Source organism: Borostomias antarcticus (genome assembly GCF_949987555.1).
Source record: "Borostomias antarcticus genome assembly, chromosome: 18".
Taxonomy (NCBI): domain Eukaryota; kingdom Metazoa; phylum Chordata; class Actinopteri; order Stomiiformes; family Stomiidae; genus Borostomias; species Borostomias antarcticus.
In genome coordinates, this window is record NC_140251.1 from 6,303,640 (window position 1) to 6,321,509 (window position 17,870).

General features: G+C 44.7%; 2 protein-coding genes across 2 annotated transcripts; both read left to right on the forward strand.

Annotated features, from left to right (window-relative positions):
• Window positions 1-230: 230 nt before the first annotated feature.
• Window positions 231-5,954, forward strand: gnb5a (guanine nucleotide binding protein (G protein), beta 5a; the record flags this gene model as incomplete). The annotated part of the gene is made up of 11 exons (XM_084452450.1): window positions 231-396; window positions 975-1,111; window positions 2,863-2,904; window positions 3,019-3,095; window positions 3,326-3,458; window positions 4,488-4,631; window positions 4,758-4,849; window positions 4,972-5,020; window positions 5,152-5,248; window positions 5,414-5,580; window positions 5,943-5,954. The coding sequence occupies exons 1-11, from the start codon at window positions 261-263 to the stop codon at window positions 5,952-5,954; spliced, it is 1,086 nt and encodes a 361-aa protein (XP_084308576.1). The 5' UTR covers window positions 231-260.
• A 1,192-nt stretch (window positions 5,955-7,146) lies between these two features.
• ap4e1 (adaptor related protein complex 4 subunit epsilon 1) lies at window positions 7,147-17,698 on the forward strand. Its single transcript, XM_084452511.1, has 21 exons — window positions 7,147-7,428; window positions 8,281-8,352; window positions 8,538-8,661; window positions 8,954-9,027; window positions 9,112-9,233; window positions 9,413-9,572; window positions 9,746-9,912; window positions 10,035-10,108; window positions 10,587-10,709; window positions 10,805-10,914; window positions 11,175-11,314; window positions 11,526-11,638; window positions 11,743-11,861; window positions 12,510-12,812; window positions 12,993-13,104; window positions 13,252-13,390; window positions 13,757-14,000; window positions 14,093-14,644; window positions 15,043-15,236; window positions 15,725-15,909; window positions 16,036-17,698. The coding sequence occupies exons 1-21, from the start codon at window positions 7,291-7,293 to the stop codon at window positions 16,194-16,196; spliced, it is 3,426 nt and encodes a 1,141-aa protein (XP_084308637.1). The 5' UTR covers window positions 7,147-7,290; the 3' UTR covers window positions 16,197-17,698.
• Window positions 17,699-17,870: the final 172 nt, after the last annotated feature.

Here is a 17,870-nt window from a genome sequence, read left to right on the forward strand (position 1 = left end):
ATTATATAATTATATATATATATATATAATTATTATTATTTTGTAATAAAATATTGATGATAAAATGTTTGTCCAGAACATATTTTATTCATGCAGTCCAAACAGTGAATGTTTTTTTCGCTGTGGATGATTAGCTTGCACTGGCAGAGAAACCTCCCTGGAAACTGGAAGCGCATCCTCCTTCTGACGTCATGCAGCTGCATCAGCTGTGAGCACAAGCCCTTTTGCTGCCCATCGCTGCTTGGACAACAGGAATATATATGAGATTTCCTACTTATCCTGAAATGGCTACACAAGAGGTACAACCAAACGAGTGTCTTTCTAATCTCAAAACGGAATCGGAGTCATTGAAGACCAAGCTTGAAGAGGAAAGAGCGAAGCTGCACGATGTCGAACGTGAGTGGCGAAAATCAGGCCCTGAATCATAGTCTAATCTCAAACAGGATAGGAGATAAACAAACAAAACAATAAACGAAAATTTGTATTGGCCTATAGATAAACACTGTAGTTTGGATGATATCTGTGATATTCTGTGATTTTGTGTGACAATGATTTTGTAATGATATTGTCGCCAATGATTGTCTATTTTACATTAACGCATGTTAAAACCACGAGTCAGTCCCAATGGGCTGTTTACCTCTATGTCCGAATGTGTTTTTTCAGAAGTAGGCTACATAAAGACACACAAAAATACAATTTGTATCCTGCCGTGTTAACAGAAATAGGCGATATTGTGATTGGACTCTCGTTTGGTTACTGTTGAGTGGATGTGTATAAATCCATGTGTTTTTGACGGGATGTTCATGTTAGGTTTGACCTTGTGAAGATTAAAATGATGGCTTCAACATCTCCAAACGTTAAGTCTACTTTAATCCCCTGCTGATTACTGCTGAAATAGTAATCGCGGAATGTAGGCTACTTGCATTATCTTTTTCTGGTAGCCTAACGTTGGATTTGGGTCCTTGTAATAACAGTACACCAGGTGGCTGAGAAATTGGAGGGACTGGGCCAGTTTGTCATGAAGACCAGGCGGACTCTGAAGGGGCATGGCAACAAAGTTCTCTGCATGGACTGGTGTAGGGACAAGCGGAGGATTGTGAGCTCTTCACAGGTGAGATTCACTCTGAGACCAGACCACTCTCCACGGGGAAAGACCGTGATATGACGCGCGTTTGCCAAGTTGCTGTCCATGGTGCTGAAATATTTGTAGGGGCCTCAGCTACAGGTCCCTCTTGTATTTGCCAATGTTCTTCTGAATCTTCTTCCTACAGTAGGACACCTGATCTCCCATATATGAAAAATCACCAAACTTTGCACATAGGTCCAGTCCTATGCCAACTAGGCCAGTCCAGCCTGGCTTATTTGCCTTGTTTCTGTTCAGGACTGGTAGGACAGAAGCTAGTCATGCCACTGAAATAGCTGTGAATTGAAATTACATTAAAAAATGTCTGATAAATTAAGATAGGTCTTGTCGCCTGGACACATCAGTACACGCCTGGACAATAAGAGTGGAATAGACAGCTCATGAGCTCACAACAACTACAGTAGTAGCAGCTTACATAACATATAATGGTAGCGGTCAGTGGCTAAAGCAGTTACACTGATGATTCCTGTAACGTTACCTATTTTGCTGCAATTGGTTCAACTTCTGTTTCTGGACAAAGGTAAGGGATAAACCCAGATAACACAAGGCTAGTGGACCTACAGCGGGTCCCCGATGGACGAGCTGGTGGACCTCCGGCCGAATCCGCTGGCAGGTTCCTGGCCATTTGCACATTGAATGGCAAGCGGACCTCTGGCGGATTATTAGTAATCCGAAATGCTCCCGCTATTGCTCCACCACCATTCCACCAGTAGTTTATTGTCTATATCCTAGGCCCATTGGCCCTAGGCTTATGGATTTTTGGTAATCCTTCCTTTCATAGTCCCCCAATTACTAAACATTTACCTGGTAAATACATGCAAAGTATAGCCTAATATATAATGGGTAATTACTGAGACACATATACTGTAGGTATAATTTCAAAACAGGAGTATTTCAAATGTTCAATTACTGCACATTAATTCAATAACTGACATAGCACCACCAGGTAACCAAATTTCCACATAGCTTCTATAACATCCAGTGACAAACACAAATGACAAATCACAATGCTCATATTTATTAAAATGCTTTGAATTATATAAATTATAACTGGATCCACTCAGGAATCTGGAATTGGGACCGAGAACAGGAGGAGCAAAAAACAAAACACAGTTTTGTGAAAATCTCACAACATCTTCACGCCCGAGCCTTGAACCCATGATCTCCCGCATGGGAAGCTGACACTTTATCCACTACAGGGAAAAGGAGAGTGAAAGGAGGGAGAGGGATTGAAAGCCGAAAGTAAACATAGGAATAAATCCACAGGCTAGCAGAGGGTGTGGGTATTGTTTCCCAAAGTCTTCCCCACCCAAGCCTTGAACCCATGATCCGGGAGAGAGGTGGACGCTTTATCCACTACACTCCCAAGGAACTTGAAAGTGCATGATGTCATAGTGTATTTATTTTGGTGTGCTGGGACCACTGCCTCTTGTGGTGGCAACATAGAACTGCAGGTCAACAACGGGATGGAGGGAGGGAGTGACAACCCGACAAATGCTATCTATGGTGCACTGGCTTACAGCCATACACAAAAATCATCAACTGGCATTGTGGGCCAAAAGTCCTGATGGTGGTGCTACAGCAACCATCTACATTTTAAAACTTTGAAAATTCATTACATATCAGACATAAACTGTGCTATTGGGGTGCTGCTAGTTTATGGGAGATGTTAATAGAAATCTTAGGGTACTAAAGAAAATGTATCTTTGACTTTTCAGGATGGAAAAGTAATCGTGTGGGATGCCTTCACCACCAACAAGGTATTGTATTGGATGTCTTGTCAGTCGTTCAGGGATATATTGTGAGTGATGTCCGTCCAGATGTCTTGAGAGAGCGAACCCTGTATCTTCACATGGCCCTTGCGCTGTTTCCAGGAGCACGCTGTGACCATGCCGTGCACCTGGGTGATGGCCTGTGCCTATGCACCCTCTGGCTGCGCCGTGGCCTGCGGGTGAGCCTCTCTTTTAAAAACCCTCACAAAAGTTTAAAACATTGCGTACATGTGTATCTTTGAAAACATAATTTGGCCTGTGGCCTGCGGGTGAGCCTCTCTTTTAAAAACCCTCACAAAAGTTTAAAACATTGCGTACATGTGTATCTTTGAAAACATCATTTGGCCAGTGACCGTGCTGCCGAATGCTTTGAGTGTTTAGAAGGCACCTCCTGTTTGCTCTGTCCCAGGGGTCTGGACAACAAGTGCTCAGTTTACCCTCTGTCCTTGGACAAGAACGAGAACCTGGCAGCTAAGAAGAAGTCGGTCGCCATGCATACAAACTACCTGTCGGCCTGCAGTTTCACCAACTCAGACATGCAGGTGAGAAACAACCTCCTCTTCTAACCCTAACCCTATCTCCAAACCTAACCCTAACCCTAACCCTAACCCTGACATGCAGGTGAGGAATGGCCGCTCCTTTCCTAACCCTAACCCCAACCCCAAACCTAACCCTAACTGCAGTATCCGCAGCATATCACAAAATAATGTAAATAGAACATGAAGGTGAATCTATATATTTATTTACTCTCTTTACCACGTGATGTCTCATTTCTAAAGTCAGTCAGTTTTATTAGTCACATACTGTACTCCATTCATACAAGCATGATGTTCAGTGAAATGTCATGGCATTCCTAAGCGTGTTTAGTAAATAAAAATGTAAAGTAAGAAAAAAGATGAAAGATGCATGGATAAATTTACAGTTGGGTTAAATAGCTAACTGGTAATATCTAATATGTAAATATAGGGTATGATATTCACATGTGTATTCACATAATGTCTGGAGATATGTATTATACTAGCAAGTGATCTATTCTAAATAAATAAATCACTCTTGTGTTATGAATTATACTGTATGTCAACAAGAACCATTTTTGTACTCTTGCACTTTGGCTTTAGCTCTAGATTATGCTCATGGTCACTTGTTTAGAAAGGAGATGCACTTGTGCGTTCTGGTGAGTATAGTACACTGACTATCTACTGTATGTTAAATGCAATTATTGTAAGTCGCTTTGGATAAAAGCATCTGCTAAATGACTGTAATGTAATGTAATGTTTGTGTGGATCCTTTCCTCGTCTTCAGACGAGTAGGATAAGAGGAAATCAGTTCTTTTCAGGATGTACAGTATGTCTAAGAAATTATTTCTATGCTTTATGTATAATTCACAACAATCTGACTGTTCCTCCTTTAGATGTGATTGGCCACATGCTTTAGTCTCAGCCAAGTCAAACAGGGACGTTCCTTATTCTAAGACGCCAAATTATAACCTTACAGCAACAGTACAGTATGTATAGTGTACGTACACTAGAGCACCAGTATACTGTCTGATCCTTCTGTTTTGTGTGTGACAGATCCTGACATCAAGTGGAGATGGAACTTGTGCATTGTGGGATGTGGAGAGCGGGCAGCTGTTGCAGAGTTTCCATGGGCACGCCGCAGATGTGCTCTGTCTGGACCTGGCCCCCTCCGAGACAGGCAACACCTTTGTCTCAGGGGTGAGGAGAACTCTTCTCAAAGTTTTAATATTCGTCCGTGTTGAAAAGTTGATCAATTTTGCATTTGTATTCTTGTGCATGTGAATGTGAGTTACACTCTTCAGATGTGATCTCTATGTGATGTAGGGCTGTGATAAGAAGGCCAATGTGTGGGATATGCGCTCAGGGCAGTGCGTCCAGTCCTTTGAGACCCACGAGTCAGACATCAATAGTGTCAGGTAAGTCACCTAATACAGTAGGTTCCCCTTTGGACAACACAAAGGAACTGAGCTTAATATACCGAACTGTATGATGCACTATGGTGCATGTTCCATTACATGTGTCTTGTGTTTGGTATCAGGTACTATCCAAGCGGAGATGCGTTTGCGTCAGGCTCAGACGATGCTACAGTAAGTTATCTACCATTATTCACTGTTCTGTTTGAGCTCAGCGGTCAGTCACTTCTGTTATTACTTCCATTTACTTTATCAGAGAAATCCATCAGAGAAATTGACAAAATCAATCACTTTGTTTGTTACAGTGTCGTCTTTATGACCTGAGGGCAGACAGAGAAGTGGCCATTTATTCTAAAGAGAGCATCATATTTGGTGTTTCCAGTGTGGACTTCTCCCTCAGTGGTAAGACATACATGCAACCTCTTCCATGCACATTTTTTTTTTACATCTATCAATTTGTACAGAAGACATAACTTATACTTTAATGTGAAAGGCTTATGTTGACATAAACCTTTGCGCATAGACAGTAATATACAGTAACCGTATAATGTACATTGGTTTTCTCAGGCCGGCTACTTTTTGGTGGCTACAATGACTACACCATCAACGTGTGGGACGTCTTGAAGGGGACGAGAGTGTCCATCCTGTTTGGACATGAGAACCGCGTCAGCACGCTGCGTGTGTCCCCAGACGGAACAGCCTTCTGCTCAGGGTCCTGGGACAACACCCTGAGGGTGAGACATATTACATTACAGTCGTTATCCAAAGCGACTTACAGTAATTGCATTTAACATAGGAAGTCAGATATACTGTAGGAAGTCAGATATACTCCGATATATTAGCTAGCTTTTCGGTGGCATAGCTGGTTAGAATAGGGTCTGCCATGTGGGAAACCCGGGTTCAAATCCACCTCTTGGCAATAACAATACACAACGCAGGTGAGTTCAAATTGGTCAAACATAATTATAATGTACCATGCCACCTGATTATGCTCGTCAGAATATTCACTGATAGACTCAGCATTTCACAACTGTTTAACTCTGTCTTACGTAATGTAAAGAGTTTGGAGTAATTTTCTTTTGTCTTTAACTTGCAGGTATGGGCTTGAAGATAAAGATTGTGTGGAAGAAGCAATCAGACACAGTGAATCCAATGGTAGATAGAGCCAGCTGAAAGAGCCAGATGTCCCACTCTGCTTCAGTACAATCACATAGATTCAAATTATTCAAAAGGTTCAAATTCAGCTGTACATGTAGTGAAAGTACAGTGCACTAGTAAATACTCCAGTAGTCCCACTGTCAGGGTAAATTGACAAGAGTACATTTTTGTTAGCGGTAATAATGTACTTTGTTTCAATTTCATCACAAGTTCTGGATGGCACAAGTTCAATATATCATATGAAAATGCATATCTGATAAATTAATGAATATTTGTTGGGGCATTGCATTTGGTTTTAATTGTGATAAATTCACACAGTGGAAGAATTTTAGTAGCATATATGTCCAGTATTTCCGTTTCCCTTACTGGCTGAATATGGTCTGTGTATGGATGCATTGTTTAGATATTACGAATCAAACAAAAGTCATCATTATACTGTTGTATAACGACTGTATGTTGAATGGTTATAATATACAGTACCATTCTTGAATGGAACATAGCTGGCATTATTACTATGAGGTAGAGGAGAACAAACTCAAAACACTAAATGTCTTACTTGATGTCACATTTCCTTCATACTTGGCTCCTCAACTGGAGGAGTTAATTCCTCTTTCTTTCTTTCTTTCTTTCTTTCTTTCTTTCTTTCTTTCTTTCTTTCTTTCTTTCTTTCTTTCTTTCTTTCTTTCTTTCTTTCTTTCTTTTTGACCTGAGCCTATTTCCACTACAGTAGATTAATATGGATCGGCACTGATGTGAAATCATAAAAAATATTATAATGAATGCAATTCTTCTAATGGCCATTATGTCATTATTATTGTAATTATTAATGGTGGTTATTTGTATAAGTTGCAGAATATGATGAAGTATTTACCAAAATCACGCAAGCATAATAAATTGACTTTGGAATATTTATGTGTTATGTCTTGGTGGAACAGATAAAAGAGACTGTTGAACTGTTGAGACTAAGAAGATAGGTGCAATATACTGAAGGGACTGATATGTACTGATTACTTTATTCAGGAATAAAAGTGGAAGCGTAATGAAAACATATTTAATGTTTGTATAAATAAAGTTTTACAACTAAAACAGGAAGTGGCGTCACCAAATCGCTGAATCAAAACAATGGCCGACTATGTGGCTAGTCATCTGAACATTGATACTATTTTTCATCTGTACAGTATTATCTGTTTACTCATTGTAAAACATTGTGTATTGTTGGCGAATGGTTCAATAAGTCTTCTTTTGCAAGTAAATCGCTAGTTCTCGGGCCTTTTCTGAGCGCCGCAATGAGTGATGTTGTTGAGAAGACACTGACAGCTCTCCCGAGTCTCCTGTCACTGGACTCGCAGTCAGCTGGGAAACTTTCTTCTACCTCAAAACTAGGAAATCTCATCCGAGGCATCACTGAACTGACATCTAAACATGTGAGTTCCATATACATTCATAACGTAGGCATATACCAAGTCTGGGAATAGCTAGCTATGCGTTAGTTAGCTTGCTAGCCAGTAGTTGCAGCCAACAGCTAACGTTAGCTACTAACACGTTAGTTTAGCTAGCGAATGCCTAGTTATTATTACAAACCCACATTATAAATAAGTCTTACTTTGCTAGTATTCCAAACCTAGAAGTGTTCACATTCACGTAGCTCAGGAGGTAGACGGCTGGGGATTGCAAGGTCCCCAGTTCGATCCCAGCTTACGGAGTGTGCCGAGGTGTCCTTGAGTAAGACACTGAACCCTCCACTGAACCACTGAACCCTCCACTGAACCACTGAACCCTCCACTGAACCACGGAATCGCTCACGTGCTGCCTGTTGCAGTAGCAAGTACTGTCACCTCACAGCTAGGTCTCCAGGCCTTTCTGTGCAGAGTTTGCAGGCACATAGTGTTTGCAAGGATTTCCTCCCTTGCAGAAAACAAGCAGAAGAGTAGATGCTCTACAGTCCGGTCCCTGACCAAGACCTGGACTGAGCACTTGGACTTGGTCTCCAGGCGCCATGAATGATGGCTGCCCAAGGCTCCTGGCTGCCCCTGGAGTAGGACGGCTTGGATGGGAGAAATGCAGGGAACCGGCGACGCAGGAAAAATTGCATTTGTGTGCCGTGTCGCCTCAATGTGTGTGTCACGTGTGGCCGAATAAAGGCCCCCACCCCCTCGAGTCCTATAATTATTATGCTTTGGGAAGCTTCTTAGTAAGTGTCTCAGATACAGTAGAATAACACGTTTGTATTCATTAGCTACCTGTGTAGTACTGATAAAAGCATTGTTTTTTTCAAGGAGGAGGAGAAGCTCATCAAACATGAACTGGCTGCAATCAAAGAGCAGGTTTCATCCCCCTATAACACAATGGTAAGATCATTTGATTAGGTTTACCTATAATGCCAGTGGCCACTGGAGAGACTGTGTGTCCAGTGTTCTGTCTGTGTGAATCTCATTATGCGCAGGACATTTAGGGCCCATCTCTGCTTAGTGTCATGACTCATGCGTAGGTTCGCTGCATAGTGAAGACATCTTGATATTTTACCTATTTTCAGAGGCAGATGAAGGAGATCATGGTGAGAGCCATCTACTGTGAAATGCTCGGTTACGAGGCGTCCTTCAGCTATATTCACGCCATCAAGCTGGCTCAGCAGGGCAGCGCTCTGGAGAAGAGAGTGGGTATGTCACTTCCTGTAGCGGGTCCAATTTCAACTCGTCTGCGTTGTGTATTGTTATTGCCGAGGGGTGGATTTGAACCCTGGTCTCCCACGTGTCAGACCCCGCCCTAACTAGCTATGTTGCCGAAAAGCTACAGTAGCTAATATTATACTAGTGGAGTGAGTTTATTCAACAGGGTTACATTTACATCACTAATGTAACAAAGGCCTGATGGTATGAAGTGTTAGCACAGTATTTGATGCATCTAACTATGTTCATGCTTCTCATGGATGATGTTTCCCTGTGTTTTAAGGTTACCTCGCTGTCTCCTTGTTTCTAAACGAAAGCCACGAGTTGCTGCTCCTCCTCGTGAACACGGTTCTGAAGGTGACCTTTCATCTTTACGATTTCCATCTAAGGTTTTATAAAAAGAAGATGTGACTGTTGAAAGACATACTTTGTCTTTTTCAGGATCTTCAAAGCACAAATCTTATTGAGGTCTGTATGGCTTTAACCGTTGTCAGCCAAATGTTCCCCAAAGATATGATACCTGCAATTCTACCACTGGTGGAGGAAAAGCTCACGCACCCAAAGTAAGCGTTTGAAGAGTGATCTTTTACAATCTGTGACAAGGACCCATTGTTGCTTGGATCAAATTCATCCTGTAGAGTACGTCATGCAGGGGCGGTGAGACATTGAGCGAGTTCAGTGTGTCAAAATGTACGCCCAAATCCTGAAACTCCTGAAAATCCTATTTCTCACTCGTTTACAGGGAGATCATTCGGAGGAAGGCAGTTCTTGCGCTGTACAAGTTCTACTTGATTGCACCTAATCAGGTTCAACACATCCACAACAAGTTCAGGAAAGCTCTGTGTGACAAGGACCCTGGAGTCATGACAGCTTCTCTACACATATACCTGCAGATGATTAAGGTTCCTCACGCACCCTAGCTAAATAACCCTACTCAGATGTGCGCTTATCACTCAAGTCTGTGGGTCAGTTAGTAATACCCTGCATACTTACGCATGACATTGTGTATTGTACAGTACAGTTTGTGGTTCTGTCCAATGGGATTTAGGCAACATGCTGTGTTTTGTTGTTCCAGGAGAGCGCAGACAGTTACAGGGACCTGACGGGAAGCTTTGTGGCCATATTAAAGCAGGTGGTGGGAGGAAAACTCCCCATGGATTTCAACTACCACAGTGTTCCTGCTCCCTGGCTGCAGATCCAGCTGCTCAAAATACTGTCCCTGCTGGGGAAAGATGACCAGAGGTAGCTGCAGTTCTCAGTATTTGTGTCTGTTGAATGTCTATGCTTGTATGTGTCTATGATTGTAGAGTAATCTCAAACGTGTTTTCTCTTGGTAGTTAAGTTCCTATTTCTTCTTTCGACAGCACAAGTGAGATGATGTACGACGTGCTTGACGAGTCTTTACGCAGAGCTGAGATGAACCACAATATCACTTATGGTGCGTCTGATATTTGTACAAAATACATTCTTAACCCAGATCTGCCTGCACTGAAACAGCAGCACAATTGTTATTTATTCGGTCCTTAATCTCATTATATTGTTTGTTTTCCATGTTGAGAGAGCTTCCCGCACACTGTCCTTACTTGCAGAAATACTGTATTGAAAACATTGCTTCGGACAAACCTGTAACCAAACCTTTGTAACCTGATGAAGGTCTACTGTGACTGAAACATTGTTTTCAATAAAATATTTTTGCAAGTAAGGACAGGTTACAAAACCTTTAACCAAACCTTTGTAACCTGATAAAGGTCTAGTGTGACTGAAACATTGTTTTCAATAAAGTATTTTTAGTAAGTAAGGACAGTGTGAGGGAAACCTTTGTCAGCTTACATGGATCTGTTTACTCATACACACCTGCCGAAAAAACACTTGAAGGTCTACAGAAGCCTTAACCGTCTACATGGCTTGTTTTCTAGCAATATTATATGAGTGTGTGAGGGCCATCTACACAATCCATCCAAAATCGGAGCTTTTGGAGAAAGCGGCAAAATGCATTGGGAACTTTGTTCTGTCACCTAAGATTAACCTCAAATACCTGGGTAAGATCCTCAGAGATGACTTCCAGTCTGTTAATGACGTACAGGTATGTGATGACTCCTAGCAGCTAAAGATACGTGTGTGTTTGTGATGTCAGGCCTGAAGGCGCTGACCTTTGTAGTGCAGCAGGACGCTGCCCTGGCCCTGCAGCACCAGATGACCATCATCGAATGCCTCGATCACCCCGACCACATGATCAAGCGTGAGGTGAGACCTGACGTATTGGTTCCGCTATGTCGCTGCCCATCTTTCACCGCAGGCTCAAAACCCACCTCTTCAAAATATACTACCAGGATCCTCCCACTTAAACACCTATTATATTTATATTTTGCTACTCTTGAATACAATTAATGTAAGTCGCTTTGGATAAAAGTGTCTACTATATGACTGTAATGTGATGTGTTGTGTTGTGTGATTAACCCATTGGTCTAATGTGTCAACTTGACTACCCCTTACCCCCCCGTCAGACACTGGAGTTGCTCTTCAGGATCACCAATGCCCAGAATGTGACCGTCATCGTGGAGAAGATGCTGGAGTTTCTCAGGCTTAGTAATGATGACTACAGCACCATTGATCTGGTGGGGAAAGTAGCAGAAGTGGCAGAAAAATATCCTTTCATACTGACCATTGTTTTTGTTTATCATCATACAAAATATATGTAATAAATATTTAATATCACACGTGGTAATGAAGAAATGGATTTCTGATAATGGCAGGCCGTTTTAGATATATAGACAGTCACGCTTATAGTTCTGACTCTACTTGCTGTTGGTGTCTCCATTCACGGATCGAGTGTTTGTTCCTATCAACTACTGTACATATGCCCCAAATAACGGATGGTTCATTCAGACCATGAATGCAGTGTTCCTCCTGGGTGGAGACATGATGCAGCCGGATATTCCGAATAACTTCCTTAGACTCCTCTCTGAGGGTAAGCTAATACGATGATATCCAGTGGTGTATGAGCGCCCTGCTGTCTGAGCAGCGCATCAGTACGGCCGTGATCCAGTGTGTCCTTGCTTGCGTCCGGCGCAGGCTTCGACAGCGAGGAGGAAGACCGGCAGCTCAGGCGGTCCGCTGTGGACTCCTACATGTCCCTCCTCCAGGGGGCGCCGGCCAAACTGCCCCAGCGCTTCCTGCAGGTCATCAGCTGGGTGAGAACCAGAAGAATCATAATCCGTTTTCTTGACAGGTAGTTTTGACACATACTAGACAGGAATGTGTTCTGGTCAGTTGGTGCATAACAGTAATGGGTAGACAACATTAGACAGGGTGCCGGGACCAGACGGGACAGCGTAAAGACAGGACAGTGCAAATGACAAATTACAAAATGGTGTGCGATGTGTACAAAGTGTTAATATGACCTATGTTATCCTTTTAAGTTTTTTTGTGTGTGTGGTTCACCTTGAAATTATTAATGTCTGATTAACATCATAAGCCGTAAAAATCGTCAGCCAGGTGGTGAGTAAGTAAGCGGGTGCAGGTTTATGAGCGATCTCTACTGCCCTCTGCTGGTGGATTGGTGTAAATCTCATGCTATGGACGGATGGACATATATGTCACATATTACATTACATTACAGTCATTTAGCAGACGCTTTTATCCAATGCGACTAGCAATAATTGCATTTAACGTAGGAAAAGGCCTGAAGGTAGGAAGGGGCTGTTCCTTTCATTGCCCTGTAGCCTAGTGCCAGAGTTTTAAACTGGACCCAGTGTAGGGAACGGAGAACATATACAAGTAGCGGCACCACTTATATATTTTGAAGAAAAAAAAAAAGACCCTCGTCCTTGTTGTCTCAGGTCCTTGGTGAGTACTCCCATCTGCGAGAGGGCCTTGAGCCAGCCACGGTCATCCGTCTTCTCGCCAGGCTGCTGGATCAGAAGCGCACCAGCGGCGAGACCAAGTGCTGGGTCCTGACGGCCATGACCAAGCTGTGCCGGGGCCCCGCCTGTGCGGCCACGGTGCGGGGGGTGTGCGACCGCTACGCCGGCTCTCTGGACACGGTGCTGAGGCAGAAGGCCCAGGAGCTGCAGCAGCTCAGCCAGGATGCAGAGCTGCGGGCCAGGGTGCTGGCGCTGGGCGGCGTCCCAGAGCACCTGGAGGTGAGGCCCAGCGCCACGGCACCATCTACAGGGCAAACTCAGTCACCGAGCTCCCCCGAATACCCCCCCCCCCCCAGGACTGTTCTATCCCTGGCAGGCTCAACGAATATTCCCTTGGATTTACTCCCAGTGATTGCTTGCCTGTAAGTCGACAGCGTGTTTCTGTATGTGTTTGCGAAGGTGGACTCCTCGCTGTCTTTCCTGGATGGCTTTGTCTCTGAGGCGTTGGCTGCTGGGGCCGCCCCTTACAAGCCCCCTCATCAGAGGCAAGCGGAGCTGGCCCAGGAGAAAGGTGAGACCCCCCACAGATCAGTGGAAACGCCGCCGCTTCCACTGTCTCAGTGTCTGTCTGCTCCGCCCCGCTGTATGAAGACGGAAGTGTGCCATGTGATTTATTATGCTGTCCCCGTCACTGTCCCGGTGCGGTTGTGTGTCTCAGTGCTGAGCCTGGAGCCGTACGGCCTGTCTCTGCCCGTCAGCCTGTCCTCCTGCAGCATCACTGACAGGCAGTCTCCCACCCTCCTGTCCCTGAGCTCTGGCCTTTCGGGCAACAGCACCGAACACGCGCACAAAGGAGGGTAAGGTTCACTAGGATCAGTCCATAAAGGAGGGTAAGGTTCACTAAGATCAGTCCATAAAGGAGGGTCAGGTTCACTAAGATCAGTCCATAAAGGAGGGTCAGGTTCACTAGGATCAGTCCATTTGATTGGTAACAGTGTTCTATTTCTCTCCTGGCTCTCAATTTGATCATTGATTGAGTGAGTTGTAAGGCCTTTACACACTGCCCCAACAATGACCAACAAACGCCAACAAACACCAGCAGGCATAGCACACCAACCCAACAGAGCTCAACACAACTGTTGGCTGTTGGGCGTTTGTTGGGCGTTGTTGGGGCAGTGTGACCTGGCCGGAGACTGGAGGTTGACGTCCCGGTGTTCTCCCAGCCCTGCCACTCTGAAGCTGGAGGGGGTGAAGAGAGTGTGGGGGAAGGAGGGGTACCTGGCCCAGAAGAAGGAGGAGGCCGCAGAGGAGACGGCCCAGGTGGAGGTCCCCAGTCCCCTGCGCTCCTCCAGCCAGCAGGGCGGCGCTGAAGGCTCGCAGGCGCAGACGCCCGAACCCGACCCACTGAAGCAGCAGCTGGCCTCCTCGCTCTTCGTTGGCCTGGGGTCACAAAACTCGGTGTGTCTGGTAAGGTCACCGTCTCTTTACAATTTATTTTATTTTACTTAATTTAGCCCAGTTTCTGCGTTTATCACAACGTGTTTTTCTGTCCGGGACAGATGGGGAAAGCGGAGCCAACACCTCAGCGCTTCAGGTGGAAACACAAAGGTCAAGGGTCATCGTCGGGCGCCAGCGAGAGGTCCTCGGACTCCTCCCACTCGTCTCGCAGTGCCGTGGACAGCCTGCTGTGCAGCAACCTGTCGGACTCGACCGGCATGCCCTTCGACGGGGGAGTTTCCGCGACTGAACCGACCTTGACCCGACGCACGCCGGACCTCAGTGCTGCCAACGGTGCCTGTGACACGGAGGCGTCAGGCGGTGTGTCAGGAGCGACAGTAGGCTCTCTCCCTCTACACACCAGGAACGGCATGGTGGCCGTAGAGCCAGACGGCGGAGGACCCGAGGACTCCCGCCTGAGCCCCCACCTGCCTGCCGAGCTGTCTGGCCTGTCCCGCTCCCACATCACCCCCCTCTGCTCCAGCCAAAGCCTGGCTCTGTCGGCCTGCACCGTCTCCAAAGAGGATGCCTTGCTTCTAGTCGTTTTCGTCTCCAACTCCTCGGACTCAGCCGTCCGACAGGTGCTACTGCAGCTGACGTGTGGAGAACTCGAGGTGTGTTTTCAGTCACAGATTAAAAAAAAAAAGAACTATACAGTGCTTTATAACGCTTAAAGTATCTGCACGTGACCCCAACCAAGGCCAGCCAACACCCAACACCCGACATTCTAAAGTTGGCAGTTGTTGTTAGAATGTTGGAAGTTTAAAATTCAGCTGCAAAATCCATCCAACCGACACCAACAGTCACCAACAAATATAGCACACCAATCCAACGTTGGTGTTGGTTGAGGCAGTGTGCAGACACTAGGGATGTAACGCTAACCGGTATAATGATAAACCATAAAAGCTGATTAAATTTATCGTTATACCGCTACATTTCTAGCAGACACCTTTACTTGAGTGGAAATGGAGCCGGTTCCTATAGGCCGCTGTTGTTTTTCTACCCTCCTCAGATCACCTGCGTGACGGCCGCCGTCCCTGAAGAGCTGGGGGGCCGGGGCGTGGCGGTGTGCCAGTACTCTCTGGTGATGACGAGACCCTCGACGCACACAGAGTTGGCTGGGACGGTATCCTACCAGACACCCCCCCTCGGGGAGCCACAGACAGCGCAATTCTCACAGCGACTCTGTCTGACCGACTTCATCAGGTGGAGCACTGCCTGCACTCTATCCAAACACCCAATAGCCCTTTTTCCATGAGATTTTCGAGGCAATTAACGCCTAAATCCAATTTTCCATTAACAGAATGATTCACGATACATTAACAGTTAACTCGACGTCATAATGCGCATTTAGTAACTTGCAAGAGCTTTGCATCGTGTGATTGTCGAATCAACTAATCCACCCCTAGCGAGTGTATTAAATTAGCACATCAAAATCTGCGTTCAATCAATGTGATTGTTTTTCCTTCAACCATGTCATAGTAACTTTTAAATGCGCATCTATTTTCTGCGAATTAGCCTTAAACGGAAAAAGGGCTTATGACTGTCTCATGTTCAACAATGTGTGTGTGTGTGTGTGTGTGTGTGTGTGTGTGTGTGTGTGTGTGTGTGTGTGTGTGTGTGTTGTGAGAGAGAGAGAGAGACTGGTTGCAGATTGTGTTGCCCATGTTATTCTGTTTTCTCTGTACCTACAGGCCCTTGGTTCTGTCCACTGAAGCGTACGGGAGGATGTGGCTGTCCTTCACTCATGACACCAAACAAAACTTGAAACTGGTGCAGCAGGACCAGGACCAGGACCCTCTCACGGACCAGGACCCTCTGACAGCAACACTGAACGCTCTGAAGGAGAAACTACAGCTCCATGTGGTGGACATCATAGGTGAATACACTTTCCTTTACTGTGTCAATTCTGACAATTTACCTGAGCATCTAAAGGTAGAAGAGCTCTTCGTGTAGAGCGCATCTCTTAAAACGGATAACAGTACAGCTGAACTTTGTCCTTCAGGGTCGGAGGGCATCGTGGCGTGCCACCTGATTCAGGGTCAGCCGTGTCTGATGCACTGCCGTGTCCATGACAACGTTCTGGCCGTGTGGCTGCGTTCCCCCGTCCCTGAGCTGCCCGACTGCCTGCTCTACCACTACCAGAAGACCCTGCAGGAGCGCTGACACACACACACACACACACACACACACACACACACACACACACACACACACACACGTCTGCCGGCTCTACCACTACCACAAGACCCTGCAGGAGCGCTGACCCACAGACACACACACATACACACACACACGCACACACACAACCGCAGCGCCAAGGCTGGCACCTGTCTAGGACACCTGCAGAGGAAGGAACACAGACTGGCCCCCTTAAAGCAATGGCTGAGTAATCCAGTGTCAATCAAACAATGCTGTGTCATCATTACACTGCTGTATGGTTGGCTCCTCCTCTTATTGTACATGTATGATATTTGTATTTATTGTTGGGTTTTGTAACAAGCAATTGTTCCATTGCTTCACTTATATGTGAAGGCTTGAAAGTTGTGATGTGTGAATAGCCTCAGGAGTGAGTTGGTGTCTGAAAACGAAGAGCATTCTCCTCAGGATATGACCTGACTCAGAAACTAAGGAAATAAAGTGGTCTTTTAGAGAAGTTAGGTTTGTGCTTTTCACAGAACCCCATTGTTGCTTAACTACTGTATCTGTGGTAGCGGAAGCATCAGTTCAACTAAGGATGTCGTCATCACTGACACCAAACTGAAACTTCCAACAGGGGCAATGGAATTAATGTGTCTATACAGTATATGAGAGAACTGAAATGTAATTTTTGACAAAATGTAATACTAATAACTTATTGTTTTTGGCTTGATGTGCCTTTAAGTCACTGATTATGGGATTTAATCATCTTCCACTCTTCTTACCATGTGTTCAGTCAGGTCTAGGGGACTAGTGCATAACTGTCCTCCCTACCAGATCGTGTTCAGTTTAACTGTTTTGTCTAAAGTATTATATTTGAATCTGCATCCTTTTGTCCCACACATGCATCCCACAGTTCCCATGGCCATTGTTCTGAGGTCTCTATTCATAAGATTTGACTGACAGGTTTACATTTTTATAAACCAGACATTTTTCTCTTGTCTGTGCATGACATCATTTACATTAACAAGGCCCATATTGTATGTTCCAATCAAAGGGTACTGTTTGTCAGAACCCTGATAAGATGCTTGCCGTCATTGTTATGCATGTTACGTTTTGCAGGCCCTCCATTTTGAATCAAATTTGATCATCCAATGCATTTGTTTGATTTGTCATTCATGGAAAGAAGTGGATCATAAGTCTTCGAATAGTCATATATATTTTTTTATATCAATGCAGTATTTCAAACATATTTATTGAATAGAATCATTGTCAAGGATACATGATCAGAAACAGTGGAATATACACTTGTGCCGACATGGACTGTAGGTCCAGTTTTCGTGCTCATTGCTTTACGGATGTAATATATACGTTCTGCCTTCACACTTTTCATTGCTTGAGGGCTGAACGTGAAGCGCTGTAAGGAACTGAAGCACTGTGTTTGAATTGAAACCCTAACTAAGATAACCAAACGCCTTATGTTCTAATGCCATTGTGGCATGTTCATTTGTGCCCGTGGTACAGAATAGACCAGTGTACTTCAGAGTGCCTGTCATGCAGTTCTGCTTACTTGTAATAAATCTGACATGTCTAATGTAACATGCTTACTGTACATACTGTACTATACTGTAGCTATAAATTGACTGCTCATTTGAAACACCCCACAATTAACTATAGAAAAGCACTAGTGGGTGTACATTT